The 16596-nt window shown below is 41.2% G+C and overlaps 1 protein-coding gene across 1 annotated transcript in view; it reads left to right on the top strand.

Annotated features, from left to right (window-relative positions):
* Positions 1–3870: 3870 nt before the first annotated feature.
* Positions 3871–16596, top strand: part of Setd2 (SET domain containing 2, histone lysine methyltransferase) — a 106603-nt gene continuing 93877 nt past the window's right edge. The window contains exon 1 of the mRNA XM_003477037.5: positions 3871–4087. Coding sequence (XP_003477085.1) covers positions 4014–4087 — 74 coding nt within the window. The 5' untranslated portion in view covers positions 3871–4013. The remainder of the gene's footprint in view (positions 4088–16596) is intronic.

The following is a 16596-nucleotide window of genomic DNA, read 5'->3' as shown; positions in this document are numbered from 1 at the left end:
ATTAAACCTAAGAACTTCACATCTATCTATATCCCCAGCCCTTTGTAAAATTTTATTTTTGTGCAGTGCTGGGGGTCAAACCCAGGGCCTTGTGCATGCAAAGCTCTTGCACCACTCTCCCACTGAGCCACACCCCCAGCCCCTGTTTAATTTTTGAGACAGGTTCTAAATTACTAAATTGCCCAGGCTGGGCTTGAATTTGCAATCTCTTATCCCAGCTTCCCAGAGTGCTGGGATTACAAGTGTGTGCCACCATGACTGGTTAATTTTGTTTTGAGGCAGTTTTGCCAATTACTAAATTGCTTGAGCTGGGATTGAATTTGTGATCCTCCTGCTTCAGCTTCCCAGAGTACTGGGATTATAGGCAGGTGGCATCACATCTGGCTCATATGTAATTTTGTTATGTTTCATTTTAATGCTAGGATGGATGTACTTATATTCATGATTCTATGACTAATATACAACTTCAGTAATTGCCAGTTTAAATCTACAGACCATACAGAGAAAAGTACACTTTGGAATATGAAGCAGAGTATTCTTCTATTTTAAAAAAAGTATTCTGAAGGGAGAGTGAGGAACACTGGGGCCAGCAAGGTGGTACATGCCTGTAATGTCAGCAGTCAGGAGGCTGAGGAAGGATTGCTATACGTTTGAGGCTAGCCTGGGCTGTATGAGTGTTCAAGACTAGCCTGCACTGCAGAGCAGACCTTGTCCCAACCTCTCCCAAAAGAACAAGCTATTAATAGCAGAGAACAGACCAAGGGAATAGTATTTAAATAATCAAGGAAATTGTGTCAAAAACTGTTATGATCTTTATAAAGCCTTATACTTGCAAGCCTCAACTGCCAAACATCTGATGCTGATATAACTCATCCTTGGGTCCATTATCCATGCTGACTCCTATACTGTCCCTCTGATGATACAGTCAACCTTTCATACGCCAGCAGACCAATATGAACTACAGACTACTACGGCTACCAGAAAAAGCTCAACTCTGCAGAGATGAAAGCATCTGGGGGCGCACGGGTACAGGTATGGTTTCCCAGGCTGCCCTGTTGAGCCTATGGCCTTGTGACTGCCTCCTGGTCCGGCAGGTCACTGTTCTGGGACTGCAGGCCTGGGTTTTGTCTCACCAAAATTGGTATCACCTGAGCTTCTCAACCAGCCCTTTGAAAATCATTGCTTGGGGGAGTGGTGTGGAGAGGGGAGAAACAGATGGGAAAGGCAAGAGTGAGGGGGTGGGGTGACCTTTTCCCTTTTTCCTGAGCCTTAGCTAGCTTTCCATTTGAGTCAACAGAACTTTGGCCCTGGCATACGGAAAAAAGGCGCCACCCAGTGTCACTCCAAGGTACCTTATTTGCTTTTGTATTCTGTCAGTTCTAAGAACTGTCTAGTTAATACATTACCTCAAAAATTTGCTTACCAATAGTAGTTCTGGAACATGTGCTCAGGGGATCAACTTGTGGTCCCTCCTCCCAACTACATTATTTCTTCTTTTCCTTTTTTGTACTACATTTCTTTCTCCTACCCCTTTACCATGCACTGGAATATACTTGTGGGGAATGACTCACATTTGGCCCTTGGTCTCCCCTAGGACACAGGATGCTCAAGTTGACTTTCATTGTCACTAATGGCCACCCTGCATCCCCATCTTAGTACATCCAACCTAGCATTAAGATGAAACATAAAAAAGTAAATATGAGCCAGGTGTGATGCCACATGCCTATAATCCCAGTGCTCTGGGAAGCTAAGGCAGGAGGATCTCAAATTCAATCCCAGCCCAAGCAATTTAGTGATTTGGTGAGACATTAACGGTAGGAATCATTCTAATGGCTTGTGCTTTGTATGTATGTATGTAGGTGTGGTTTGTATGTAATTCAGGCTGGCCTTAAACTATGTAGCCCAGGCTTGCCTTGATCCTCCTGCCTCAGCCTCCCAAGTGCTGGGATCACAGGTGTGTGCCAGTGGACCTTCCCTTAGTTTGTTACTACACTTTACTACTTCTTTTCTTCAATCACCTCAGCTTAGGGCATATATCCCGCATATATTATTCCAGCCCCATTCCTTCCAAGATAGTCTTGTCTGTCCAATGTCAAGTAGTTCCCACTAGCCTATGTAGTACCTAAGGCACAGGAGCTCAACTTAAGCCTGAAAAATAATACTCAGTGAGAGGCCATAATATCCTCTGCTCAGTAGATAACACCTCCATTTTGCACTGGAAGCATGAGAAGCAACCATAACCAATGGCTGCTCTATACAAAGTTGTACAAGAACTGCGTGCTAACCGATTGTGCCACAGCATTGGAGCATTTCTACACAAAGTTGTTAACCACTGTACTATAATGACTGAAAAAGTAGGGCCAGGGATTTAGCTCAGTGGCGTAAGGGCCTGCCTGGCAAGTGTGAGATCATGAGTTCATCCCCCGTACAAAAAAAACACAAAAAACAAAAAACAAAACTGACTTAGGGCTTTATAAGTATTGTCTCACTTAATCCTCACGACATCTAGAGGACCAGTCCACATCAATATCCTCATCTTACAATGAGAAAAACCACAGGGAAATTAGTTACATTCATAGTGTACAAAGCAATCTCCATGGGAGATGAACCTAGAGAATATGATGCTCCATGTTGTCTAAAGGTAAGGAGGGGAGGGCAAAACAATCTCTAAGTGAAAAAAAAAAAATCCTTACGTGAGAAACACTGATGGTAGAACTCTAATAAACCACTGCTAGCCTACCCAGATGTTAAAAATGCAACTTTAAAAAGGTAATAAAAAAAAGATAATGAAAAGTATCGGTTAGATCACATTTCAGTAATCACACACCATCGTACAACCATTTACTAGTAAAAATCCCAATTTAAAATTAATAGCAAGCTGGGCGTGGTGGGACATGTCTATAATCCTCGCACTCTGGAAGGCTGAGGTGGGAAGATTACAAGTGCAACCCCAGACTGGGCAATTCTAAGCAACCAAGCATTCCCTGCTTCAAAATAGGTCTGAGGAAGTACCTCAGTGCGAAGGCTTTGAGTTTAATCCTCAGGACCGCAAAAAAGAAAAACCCATTCCTCAAACCACCACCTGCAAAGTGATTAACTACTCTAAGCTCTTCAATGTTCTGAAAGCTTGGATAATAGATTTATACATTCGTGCTTGCTCTTCCCAAAACAACAAACATTTGTAGTCCTTTCACCTTATCGTACTTTCATCTGACCTTGTCATTTCTGCAGAAAAATGATGAATATCTGTCTCCTCCCACCCCCAACCCGGACATTCCCTCCCAGGCCTCGGGATCCCGCAGAAGCAGCCGTGGGCTCGGAGACTCCGGGTGGTGGTCGCCCGCAACGCGGAGACTGAAAGCAGGAGGTAGCTGGAGGGACTAGAGGGGGAGTTGGGATTCAGGGCGCATTCCCGCCCTGGCTGCGTTTCCGCGCTCGCCTCGCCAAGGCTGCGAGATGAAGCTGTAAGACGGCGAAAGGGGAGCAGTCCAAAAACGCCGGGATGGCGGCAGGAGGCGCGGCAGCCGCATTACTTCGACCCCTTAGCGGGTCCTGGAGGGCCGCAGGGTAGCGCAGTGGATTCCCCGCCAGCTCGGGTCGTCCCCGGACGTCGCTAAGGGAGGGGTCGCGGCGCGCCCCGTTGGCCCTGGGACCGGGCCACAACACCGAGGCTGGGGCTTTATTGTTCCGGGAAGCCTCTTTCAGGGCCCGGCCGGACCCTGGCGTTGCACCAGGCCCCCGCCCGCAATGGCAGGCGCGCTGACTGGCGGGAGGTGCGGGTCCCTTTAAGGGGCGGGGCCTGAGAGGCAGGCGGGGTGCGCGTCGCTCCCGGGGCAAGAGTGTGAGGAGAGAGCGGCCGGCGGGCGGGTGAGCGCCGGCGGGAGGGAGGGAGCGAGCGAGCTAGAGACGCGGGCCGACCCGCGGCCTCCCCCGCCCTCCCGCCCTGCTGCCCCTCCCCCGCGTCGCCCTGCCGCGGGGCCGGGGCTCGTGTCGCCGCCCCTCAGCCGCTCCCGATGAAGCAGCTGCCGCCACAGCAGCCGCCTCTTAAGATGGGGGATTTCTACGACCCGGAGCACCCGACCCCCGAGTAAGTGGTGGCGGCGTGATCTCCCGAGGGCGGCGCGTCCGGGCGCGAGGGGTAGCGGGCCGCGCGGTGCGGGAGAGGCCTGGCCGCGGCGGGAGGCGTCGCGACGGCGGTTGGGCCGGTGGTGGGGGAGGGGCGGTGCGGCGCGGCCTCCGTCGCCGCCGCGTCGGCTCGGGCCGGGCTGGCAGGGCCGGGCGCCGCCCGGGGCTCCTCGCGGCGCCCCCTGGCTCTCCGCGCCGCGGTCAGGCCCCGAGCGAGTCTGGGCGCCAGTCTAGGGAGCTCCGGCCGCCAAGGCTGACGGGAGGGCGCCGGCGAGGGTAGGCCTCTGAGGATCCCCGGGCTCTGGTGAAAGCCCAGCCCGTCCCTAGCCCACAGGCGACGGCTGCAGCGACCGGAAGGGCCCAGCGCGCGTCGCCCGGCCTGGGGCTGCGGAGGGGTCTCCGCTCCAGGCTTGGGTAGATTTTTTAAAAATATATTTTTCCTTTTGGGACGCTGTCCCAGCGTTGGAACGCTTTTGGCTTCACATTTTTCACCTCTGGCATCTGGATTTTGGAATGGTGGTGAGGTTTGTGGCCCCCTTGTTGAGGTGACACCGGCTTTATATTTTCATCTGAAAATGAAAGCCTTCTTTGGGGGAGTAAATTTTCCTGTAGGTTATGGGGTTTACATACTTTCGGACCTGCTTTCCGTGGTAATAGGAACCTTTTACCTAAGTGGGTGACTTTTACTTCTTGTGTAGACAGACAGTGCAAAGCGCACACTCATTTGAGGTTTCTCTGTAAAGGAGGTATTTTCTAACCGTACAGAAATAAGTTTCGCTCCATAACAGTTTTTCAATCTAGGGGTTTTTTTTGCATTTCTGTTGAGGACTGTGTCTGCTGTGTCTGATACAGATCCAATAGCCCGGGAAGCTTTCACTCCAGGGTATGAAGTCAATTCTTTCTCTAACCCCGCACAACAGCATTGTCTTGAAAAGCGGTTCTTCAATTCCATTGCTGATGCTGAAGTCTAACCCTAAGAATTCCTAGTAAAGTTAAAGTTGATGGGGTTTTCACGTGAAAGTGTTGAACTTTTAGGGCCACATTGATCCAAGGACTTTGATCTTTGACACATTTTACCTTAGGTTTGCTGGGGCTACTTTTTGACCTATTGCTTAGTCTTCTCACCTTGGCCCAGAATTGTCTGGATCTTATTTGATAGTTTTTTTTCCTAGAGTTCTTAGATTTAATTGCGACATGAAGGGATTCTCTAGAAGTGCTGGTCTTTTCTGCACAGAGAAATTATTGTGTTGCTTTTCTAGAACAAGATCCAATGCCAACTTGCAATAGAAAGTTAACATCCTTTTTATTTTTTCATGGATTCTTGGTTAACATTTTACTTAGATTGTTTTGATTTATGGTCAATCCAATTACAAAGCTCATGTTACAGGTTTTTGGTGTGAGGACTTGAAAAACCTCAAAAGAGAAAAATTTGATGATTTAGCTGAGTGCTTGTCCTGTACAAAGTTAACATGCTAGTCTCAGAATGGGCAAAATGCCAGCTTTCAGTTCCTTTAACTAGGTTGTTTGGTGGAGTCTAGAAGCTTTAAGGCTCATATCCTTTCACTTCTTAGGGGAAAACTGTTTCATAATGTGTAAATGAACTCAGAAGTGCATCTTTGGTAGACACAGGTGGGGAAGAAGTTGAGAATGTTTATTTTACACAAAATGTTGAAGTTTTTATTTTTACTGCTTTTGTGACTCTAGTCATTTGGATTTCTAGTAGTGCTTTAAGTTCTGTATTTTTTCTTCCTATTTATTAACCTGTATGGGTTCTGTAAAATACTGTTTTCTTTCATAATAGAGGAGTGGAGATTTTTGGTAGGCATTCTCAACACTACCACCAGTTTGACAGATGAAGAAAATGAAGCCAGCCAACAAAATGAGAAGTGACATGACAGCAAGTCCTGTGGGAAAGTGTATTTAAGCTAGTGTTCATAATGCTGGAGAGAGAAAGGAAGTACCTGGCTATACTTGGATTTCAGAGTCAGATACCAACATTTGAACACTAGTTCAACCTTGGACAAATGATCTCATCTCTCTGAAGTTTTCTCATCTTTGCAATGGTTATCTTAAATGGTAGCAACTTGGGCTGTTTGGAAGATTGAATGATGAATGAAAAGCACTTGGCACAGAATGTGATAACTACTTCTTGGGGTCATCTGAGAAAAGTAAGATGATTTCAGTTGAACGTGAAAAAAATTAGGGTAAAGTGGAGGTGATTGGGAATAACCATGTGTTCCTTTGGATAGTTTGAAACAGTTCTTAAGATTTGTAAAGAAGTTGAGGTGAAAATGTAAATTCAGAGTTCCAGTTAGGTCTTTTACTTTGTCTTGTCCTCACTCTTAATCAGACACAGCTGTAACTCCTGGCTTTCCTGCAGCGTACAGAACATTCAGAACATTTGTGTTTCAGGTGAAAATGGGTGTAATCACTTGAGTGTGCGTTAGGTGTTCATTATAGGATATGGCAGAGTGTATCTAGTCTTCAAGGACCTCGTCTACAGTAATGAGAGAGGAGGCAGACACTGTGGTTATAGAGGTGCTGTTTTTTGAATTATTACCTATTTGTACTAAAGGTTGGTACGCTAGGGATGATTGGAATACAAAACAAATTTTGTCCTTATACAGTTTACACCTGATGAGGAGTGATAAACAGTGAATTATACAGAGCGTTTGAAGATAAGTGCTTGGAAAATGGAGCTGGGTAAGTGAGATTCAGAATTGTTGAGGAAGAGATTGCAGTATTGGTGAGTCTTCTTGTTTTTTTGTTTTTTGTTTTTCGTTTTATTTACTTATTTATTTTTTTTTTGGTAACGGGGATCGAACTCAAGACCTCGCAATTGCCAGGCAAGCGCTTATGCCACTGAGCTAAATCCCTGGCCTAAGTCTCCTTGGTTTTGTTTTGATAGTGCTGGAGATTGAACCCAGGACCTCACACATGGTAGGCAAGAACTCTGCTACTGAGCTACAGCCTTAGCCAGGTGAGCCTCCCTGAGAGAGAAGTATTTAGGTAAAAGACTAAAAGGGGTGGTGGCTGTGTTGATATCTGGGGAGAAAGCACTGCAAGCAAGAATGTAGTCTGCAAGTGCTGAGGCAGACCTGTGAATTCTGCCCAGTATGGCTAGAGTGAGCAAGAAAGAGTGATGGCAAATGAGGTCATGAAGGGTTGAGGTATAAATTTCATAGGGCCTTATAGAGCCATTATAAAGACTTGGCTGAAAGGCTTTTGGTTTGCTTTTTTTTTTTTTTGGTACCCGGAATTGATCTCACGACCACGCACTTGTACCATGCACTTGCAAGGCAGGTACTTATGCCGCTGAGCTAAATCCCTGGCCCCCTTTTGGTTTGCTTTTTGAGATGGGTTCTCCCTGTAGTGCCCAGGCTAACCTTGAGCCCCAGGGCTCAAATGATCTTTCTGCCTCGGCCTGCTAAGTAGTTGAAATGATGGGTATTATGCCTGGGTGCTGGGAGTTTTAAACAAAAGAATGACATGGACTGCTTTCAGCTTTAGAAGAGTCACTGGTATTACAGAGAAGATTTGTAAGGAACCTATTAATCAAGAAGAGATATACTGGTGGCTTGTTGCAAGGCAGTGAAAAAAAAGTGGTGAGTAGATGAATTCTATATTTTGAAGACCAAACTAAATTGGTTTGTAGATAGATCAGGTGTGTGTGAGAGGGCGCTTCCAAGATTGTTTGGTGTGAGCTATTAGAAATTTGCAATCTCTTAAGCCTCAAAAGAGCAAATCTAGGGACTAGATTAGTAATTGTTAAACATGTAAATTTGAGACAGCTGTTAGACATTTGGGTTGACTTGATATCTACATTGAGTCCAGGAGAAAAGGATTGGACTGAATATAAATTTTGTAGTCATCTACTTAGGTAGTATTTAAAGCTGTGAGATTGGATGAGATGACCAAGTGATCCAGTGTAGAAAAGAAAATGGACCAAGGATTGGTCCCTTGAAATTCCAATATTAAGAGGATTGTTGTGTGCATTATAAGTCTTTACATAGATTATACACATGGACTTAGGGGTAAAATTGTCTAAGTACCTCGTAACTGGAAGTTAACATTCCTTTTAATTACTTATGTAAACAGGACTACAATAATTACAATACTACCTATGGTTTTACCAGTACAAATCACAGATATTTCAAATTATGGTCATTGCAGATGGCTCAGTTGGGGATGTAACTCAGTGGTAGAGCACTTGTTAGCATATGCAATGCCCTGAGTTCCCCACTTCAGAAAAAATAAATTACCTATCATTGCATCAAAATTACAGTGAATATGAGATCCACCACTAGATTTTTTTGGAGGGGTGTCTCTTTTTGAGACAGGATCTCACCATGCCATTCAGGCTGGCCTTGGGCTCACTTTGTAGCGTAGTCTGGTCTCAAACTTGCAGTGATCCTCTTGCCTCAGCCTCCTGAGTGCTGGGATTACAAGAGTGTGTCACCACACCCAACATGTATAGTAATATACATACTTAAGAAGCATGTACATTATTATATCACACATTGCATTCTTTCTTCTAATATATTTAGTGCCCTTTGCAGTCATCGGTAGTTCTTGTGCATTTAAAAATGTTAGGCTGAAGGGAAATTCACAAGTGTCAACTGCCAAAATATGCAGGGCACAAATAAAGAGTGAAACCCTTGGCTCTAGAGTTGAGACTCTTGATTTAGAATCCCACCTTTTTTTTTTTAAAATCAGTACCAGGGATTGAACTCATGACCGCCTGCTTACAAGGTAGGTGCTTATGCCGCTGAGCTAAATCCCCAGCCCCAGAATCCCACCTCTTAATAGTTTTATGAATGTGGACAAGTTTCTTAATTACTCTGTGCCTTAGTGTTCTTATTTATAAAGTGAAGATTATGGTAGTTTTTTGAGGATTTCAGATTTGGCAGTGTTAATTTTTCTATTCATGTTGTATGGGAAGATGCAGCTAGAAAGAGCAGTCAGTACTTAAAAGGTATCACAATATGAAAACATGAATTTAGCAAAAAATATCAACTGGGAAAAATACTCAGGTAAAATATAAAGCAATAAGGAGCGGAGATAGTAGGTGCTATTAGAAATCAACTGAGAGAAAAAGGTATAGATGCTGTGTTAGATCTTTTAAGTAACTTTGCAATTAAGAACCTGAGTCAGAATTTTTGTTATAAGAGCGAATAGCTTGTAGTGATTGAAGTATGATTCCATAGGCCAGGGGAATGCTTGTTAGGTTACTGAAGTACATGGGGAGTTAAAACAGTACTTGAGGATTTCTTGGTAAATTTGGAAAACCTAATAAACTGTCATAGAGCTTAGGATATAGAACACCTCTTCATTGGCCATGTCTCTTTGGTTTTGCCATTTTGAAATTTTAGTAACAGACCATTCTGTTACACATATCTTCAAAAAGTATCAAGCAACAGTTGATACAGTTTTCCTGAGAAATTGTTGAGCCATATTTTGTACATATAATCTAAAAATCATTGGATTTCTTAGCAAGTATGATATCCCAGATCTCTGCAACTTTTCCCTGAATTGGTTTTATCTGTTCTTTTATAGAAATGCATTCATTATTGCATTGGCTTATTCTTTAACAGATGTTTGATAATTTTTTGACCCATATATTCATTTTTACATGAATATTGTTAGTTTTTGTATAGAAGCTGGAGTAGTCCTGAAAGGCAAAAAATGACCAGCCTGGGTTAGAGATTCCAAGCAAATTAGCATCATTTCTGTTAATTCTTCTAAGAAAATTATAAAGAGTACCTTATTTTATAATGTACTCTGCTATTATTATAAAACACTAAGTTCATATTAGAAACAAAACCTGTATAGAGTCCCTAAAAATCAGATTCAGAAGTTCTTTTTTAGAATCTACTTTTTTGTTTTGTTTTATTAGTGTTGTCCTACATAGCTCAGACTGGCCTTGACCCTAGTATCTTGTCTACAGTGCCCTCAAACTCAGCAGTCTCCTGCCTCTGCCTCCCCAGAGCTGGGATTATAGGTATGTGCCATGATGTCTAGTTTGAATCTATTTTTTTTTTGGTTTTTTGAGACAGGTCTCACTTTGTATAGTCCAGGCTGGCCTTGAATGCACTGTGAAGCTCAGGCTGCAGTCTCTGGAGTGCTAGGTTTACTGGCTTGTACCATCATGCCTGGCTCGAATCTACTTTTTAAAAAAAAGATTTTATTTTGAAAAAATTTCAAGCTTGAAGTCACAAGAATAGTACGGTATAAGGAATTCATATGTACTTTTAACCTAAATTAGCTAGTAATTAGAATTTTGCCATGCTTACTGTACCTTTCTCTGTAAAAATTTTATGATTTATTTTTGGCTGAACTGTTTGAGAAGCATCATGATCCTTTTTTGCCTAAATGTTTCATACTACCCAAGAATAAGTATTCTCCAGGCAGTTTTAACATTTATAAACACACTGCTACTCATTGTACAAGAAGTGATTGAAAAATATGGTAAATGTTTAAATTTAAGTAAAAGTCACATTGCCGTTAATCTCTCTCAGAACACTTTCTGGGCTCACACACATATTCTTGCTACTCTTTGAAGCAGTTCGGAAAGTCCTCTTTTGTAAGTGTTTTCATAAGATCTGATCAAGAATGTGTTGAATGCAGCTGCCAAGTGACATCTAATGGAAAGTAACGCTCCTAAAAGCATTATGGTGCCTCCTCTTCCACCTCACTGCATCTGGCACTGTGACTTCTGGCCCTTTCTCAAAGTCAAAATGACCATGGAAGGTGAATGTTTTGAATTGCAGGACATGGAGGCAGCTACAACAGCACAAATTAAAGGCTCTCACAAGAGAAGACTTCCAGAACTGCCTCAGAAAGTAGCAAGATTGATGGGATAAGTACAGATGAGGTGAGGGGAAGTATTGTGAGGGAATTAATGGCAAAGCATCTTTTACTGTGATAAACTTGTAAAAATTAAAGCACACCTTATTTTTTGATCACATGGAGTACACTTCATAGTTAAAATTTGACAGTTGCTTCAAATTGTCTCTTTCAATCAATCTGGAATTAGAAAATTTATTTATTGTGGTGTTGAGAATTGAACCCAGGGCCTTTGTACCGAGCCCAGCCTTGTCTTTTAATTTTGAGTTAGGGTCTTCCTAAGTTGCCCAGGCTACGCTATAAGGTTATATGTAGGACTGTGCCACCATGCCCAGCTCATTTGTCATGTCATTGAGTCTTTTTTCTTTCTTTCCACCCTCCCTCTTTTTTTTTTTTTGGTATTGTGATTGAGTCAGGGCCTTCATAACAGTCTGTATCCCAGCTTTTTTTTTTTCATTTTTTTGCTTTGAGATGGAGTTTCCCTAAGTACTAAGTTGCCCATACTGGTCTCAAACTTTCTGTCCTCTTGTCTCAGCTTCCAGAATGCTAGGAATAAAGGCATGTGCCTTCTTGTCAAGCTAGTTGTCATGGTTACTGTTACCATCTTCTCTTTAAACTAATCTGCATGTATTTTGTAGTACTGTACTAGGGATTGAACTCAAGGCCTCTGCACTGAGCTACACCTCAAACCCTTGTTTCCTTCTCACCGTTTGAGACAGGGTCTTACTATGTAGTTAACTTACTCTGGCCTTGAACTCATTATGTAGCTCAGGCTGTTCTTGAATTTAGGGTGATCTTTCCAGCCCAGCCTCCTAAAATGGTGGAATTACAGGTGTGTGCAGCCTTCCCTGGCTTATTTAATTTTTGGAACAGGCTCTCACTAAATCACTAATTGCCCAGGAACTTTAATCTTCCTGTCTCAGCTTACCAGAGTGCTGGGTTTATAGACATGTGCCACCATGCCTGGCCTTCAGATAGTCTCTCTTCCCCTCTCCTACCCTTCCCTCTTCTTTCCTCCACTCACCTCTTCCTGCTTTGCTTCACTTTTCTTTTCTGTTCTCCTTTTTTCTTTTTTCTTTTTTTTCTTGTGGTGGTATTGAGGATTGAACCCAGGGCCTTAGGCGTACTATAGTCAAGTAGTATACCATTCAAGTATATCACAACCGACTTAGTATTCTTTTTAGTCTCTGAGGAAATCTATATTCAAGCTTCGGGAATATTTTATGATTCATATCCATGTAGTAAACAGAAGTGTGAAAACCACAAGTGTGAAACAGTAATAAGTGATAGTGTTTGAAATGATTTTTAAAAAAAATTCATACAACAAGTGCTTATTACAGGATTGGATGTTGTACCTCTCCAAATCCTACCAGTAACTGTTAACAATTTAGTTTATACCTTTACAGACCTTTTCCCTTTATTTTTTATAAGTATATTCAAATTATTACATTTCTTTTTTAAAAAATATACTATTTATCTCTCTCTTTTTTTTTTTTTTTTTTTTTTTTGAGAGAGAAGGTCTAGCTGTATAATTCAGTCTGGCCTTGAAATTCATGGGAATCCTCCTGCCTCAAGTGCCAGGATTACAAACAAGTGCTATCATGCTAGACTTCATCTGCATGTCTTGATTGACATAAAGTATGTCATCTAATTGCTTTATTTTTCTGAAGTTGTCTGATTATTGTGTTAAATAGTTTAAAAGGGCATTAAGGCATATTTTTCTGTGTAGAAGGTGTCGCCTTCCAAATTGTTTTTTCCATGTGGTGAGTAAATCTGGCTATTTATTTATGGTTAGGGGATTTTATCTAGAGTTCGTCTTTTTTTTTTTTTTTTTTTTTTAAATGATGATGAGGTTTCATATTTATGAGGGATAGAAAAATAAAGTAGGAGAAAACAGGCTTTAGCAGAGCTAGTTTAGGCAAAGTAAAATCGAAGGAAAAATAAAAAGTACATCCTATAGCGTAGGGTGGATTATCGCAAAGAAGCATGATAACCCTGAGAGGTTGTTTTGAATCCCATATGATGTATGACCATGGTGGGTTACATAACATTTCTTTTTGGCAGTTGTGGGATTGAATTCTGGGCCTTCACACAGAACTACATCACCAGCCAGTTTTTATTCATTTTTTGTTAGTTTGGTATACAGATTAATGGATTTCATTCTGGCAAGTTTGTGTATGTACATAATATATTTAACCTCTCACCTTTGCCAATTCTCTTCCCTAATTTCACAGTTTGGGAGAGATTTCAGTGTGTGTGTGTGTGTGTGTGTATATATATATATATATATATATATATATTTTTTTTTTTTTTTTTTTGGTCTATTTGAGACCAAAGTCTTGCTATGCAGTTCAGGCTGGCCTTGGGCTCACTTTGTAGCCCAGACTGGTCTCAAACGATCCTCCTGCCTCAACCTCCTGAGTGCTGGGATTACAGGAGTGTGCCACCTTCATGCCCAGCTTCAATGTATATATTTTGAATATACTTATATTTTTCATTTGGGGATAAACTCTCAGTCCCTTAAATTGCCCATGTTAGGCTTGAATTTGCAGTCTCCCTGCCTCAGCTTTCTAGCGTGGTGGGTTTACAAGTGTGTGCCACTACATTTGGCCAGGGGCATTCACTTGAAAATGGTTGGTTGAAAGCTGGCCAACAAAGCGAAGACAAAATTCAGTTTGTTGTTTTTAATAATGGGACTTAATATTTGAATTCTGTGTCTGTGGATTTACATGAAGAGCAGGTACTTTGTACAGTTTTTGGCTGTCGTATGTTAAAATGTATTTGAGCCCCTGAACTTTGGATTCCCTTAATTTGGTAGTCTATTTACTTATTTTTGTCAGGCTAATGGTTACTGTCTTTTCCAATGGAGTAAATAAATGGGTCATTTAAATGGAGGTTTAAAGTTGATCTGAATTCCTGTAGGTACATTTTATTTTAGAAAGCTTTTTTTGGTCAGATGCTAACATCTTGATAATAAAAGTATCTGTTGGATGGTATGGGGTGCTGGCAGATTACTACAAGGTATGCTTACTGACTGAGATCACTGCTGTGGGCTTACAAGAATCTCAGGGAAGTAGTGGTTTCTGAGTATAGTTCTTGGACCCTCTCTGTAGGAAGAGCTGTCTTATAATTAGTATTTGCTTCATGATTAGCACTTTGTGAAACCATGGTCTAAGTGTATTTTGAGTCTTTTGTTTGATATTTGGTCTTTTGGTGAATAATTAAATGTTCTATTTGAGTGGACAGATGGATATGTGATGTTTAAACTTTTTATGAGTTTTGTGTGATGTGAAGTAGAAAAAATGTATTTTAGAGAGAAAAAAATGAAACAGTTTCAAAACAAGATAATTAGAGGGTAACAATGGTTAGTACATCGCACGTTATCTTTAAATTAGTTACTCAGAATACAAGATACTTGTATTTAATTGTCTAAACAATATTAGCACAAATCTTTCTTTTCAGTGAACTATAAGAAAGTAGTAGTATAAGTATCTTAACTATCTATATATAAAGGAAACTATTTTTGGTAAGTTATATGAATGATTCTTTTGTGTATGTGTACAGGGAAAACCTTGCACTTGCCAGGCGCTTATGCTGCTGAGCTAAATCTTCAGCACGTTATATGAATGATTGCAAAAACTCTTTATAGAAATTTATATATTTTGTTCTTGAGCAGACCCAAATTTTTAAAAATTGCCTGGTTGAAAATATGACTTCCAAATTTATCAATTGATAAATCAGAGTATATCAACTCTGAACAAACTTCATATTCCGTGGTACTGTTTCTGTGCTGAAAATGTAGTTAAGAATTATTGATAGTATAGATGTGAACTTGATTAAAATACAGTAAAGTATCTTGTTAGAAATAGGTGAAAGTGTACTCTAAAACGTTTCCTCAAGGTAACTACAATAGGTTCATTCTTTAATTTCTTTACCTCTTTACCATTATCTGTTAAAAAACGAAATTGTTACTGTTTTACAAGTATTCTTTAAGGGGCTAGGGGTGCAGGTCAGCGGCACAAGCTCCTGCTCTTCAAGCACAAGGTCCGGAGTTCCATTCCCAATATCCTCTCCCCCCAAAAATTCAGTAAACTAGTTGCCATAGTTATGAACGGCATAGTTTATATGTTCTTTTTGGCATATTAATAGCAGCGTGTGTAAGGAAGTAATGTTAATAACTGGATATGAACTTAACGAAAGTGGTAGTTGAATATAAAAAAGTATAGTATTGCTCAGGTGCATTAGGATGACACAAACTGGGTATTCTTTTTTGAAATACTTATTAGAGACAGTAGTGATAGTGTCAAGGGATATGAAATTTGAGGCGGAGGTAGAACTTACGGTAGCATATTTTTTCAGGTGTGCTTGCTGCATGTTTTCCTATCAGCCATGTGTATTTTGAAATGTGCCCATAGTTTAAGCATTTTTTATTTTCATCATTACTGTTTATTTCTTTTTTTTTTATTGGTACCAGGGATTACTGTTTATTTCTATAAAGACATGTTTGTATACATGTACACTTTTATAACTTTGTGTATGTGCATGTGTGTGGGAAATCCAATTGAGGACCTTGTACATGCACTGTACTGTGTAGCTACATGCCTGTCCCTAACTTTGCAACTTTTGTGGTGATTTGGATAGTTACGAAACATTATGAAAAACTGACATTTCATTGGAGTCTAGCTAGTTTAGCATTCATCAAAGATTTTTTTTGCATGATTTAGACTTGTGTTTTGTTACAAGGTTAAGGGAGTTTGTAGCTGTATGTACTAAAAAATTCAAGGACTAGCTGGGTGTGGTGGCTCAGGCCTGTAATCCCAGCACTTGGGAGGCTGAGGCAGGAGGATTGTTGCTAAATTACAAAGTGAGCCCAAGGTCAGTTTGGATTGCATATTGAGACCCTGCCTCAAAAAGACCAAAAAAAATTCAAAGACTATGTTGAATGCTGTAGAACACACTCCATTTAAGTGGAAGAATCTTAGTAACTAGCAGCTGGGTACATAGTAATATGTTCTTAGTGAGTGTTAGAAGTAACCTGATTCTTCATTACTTTTTTTTTTTTTTTTTGGTACTGGGAATTAAACTCATGACTCTGCACTTGCCAGGCAGGCTCTTGTGCCTCAGAGCTAACTCCCCAGCCCTCTTCCAATTTTCTGATAGAGTAAATATTCTATCAGCACTGTTAATAATTGCTGCTATCTATTGTAAGATTTTTTTTTTTTTTTTTTTTTTTTTTGGTACCGGGGATCAAACTCAGGATCTCGCACCTGCCAGGCAGGCACTTATGCTGCTGAGCTAAATCCCCGGCCCTAAGTCTGCTGTAGGGCTATTCCTGAACCTAGAGTCTCCTCATTCTTGTGGCTCCCAGCTTCCCCACTTAATTTGTTTAACTTACCAAGGCTGCAACTTTAAAGGGCAGAAATGCCTATCATTTCACGTGTGAGGGAGAAACTTTAGCTATGCTGAATGGCTGGTTTAGTGGCAGTAACCAGAACTTGAGTTAAGGTATTTTACTTACCAGTTTGTCAAAGACCTCTTTCCTTTTTTTCCTTTCCTTCTCTGTTTGTTTTCTTTCTTTCTTTTTTTTTTTTTGGAGACAGGGTCTTGTTATGCAGTTCAGACTGG

Source organism: Cavia porcellus, unplaced genomic scaffold (assembly GCF_034190915.1).
Source record: "Cavia porcellus strain 051 isolate PalLab524CR breed Dunkin Hartley unplaced genomic scaffold, mCavPor4.1 scaffold_14, whole genome shotgun sequence".
Taxonomy (NCBI): Eukaryota; Metazoa; Chordata; class Mammalia; order Rodentia; family Caviidae; genus Cavia; species Cavia porcellus.
This window is presented reverse-complemented; position numbering and strand designations above follow the sequence as displayed.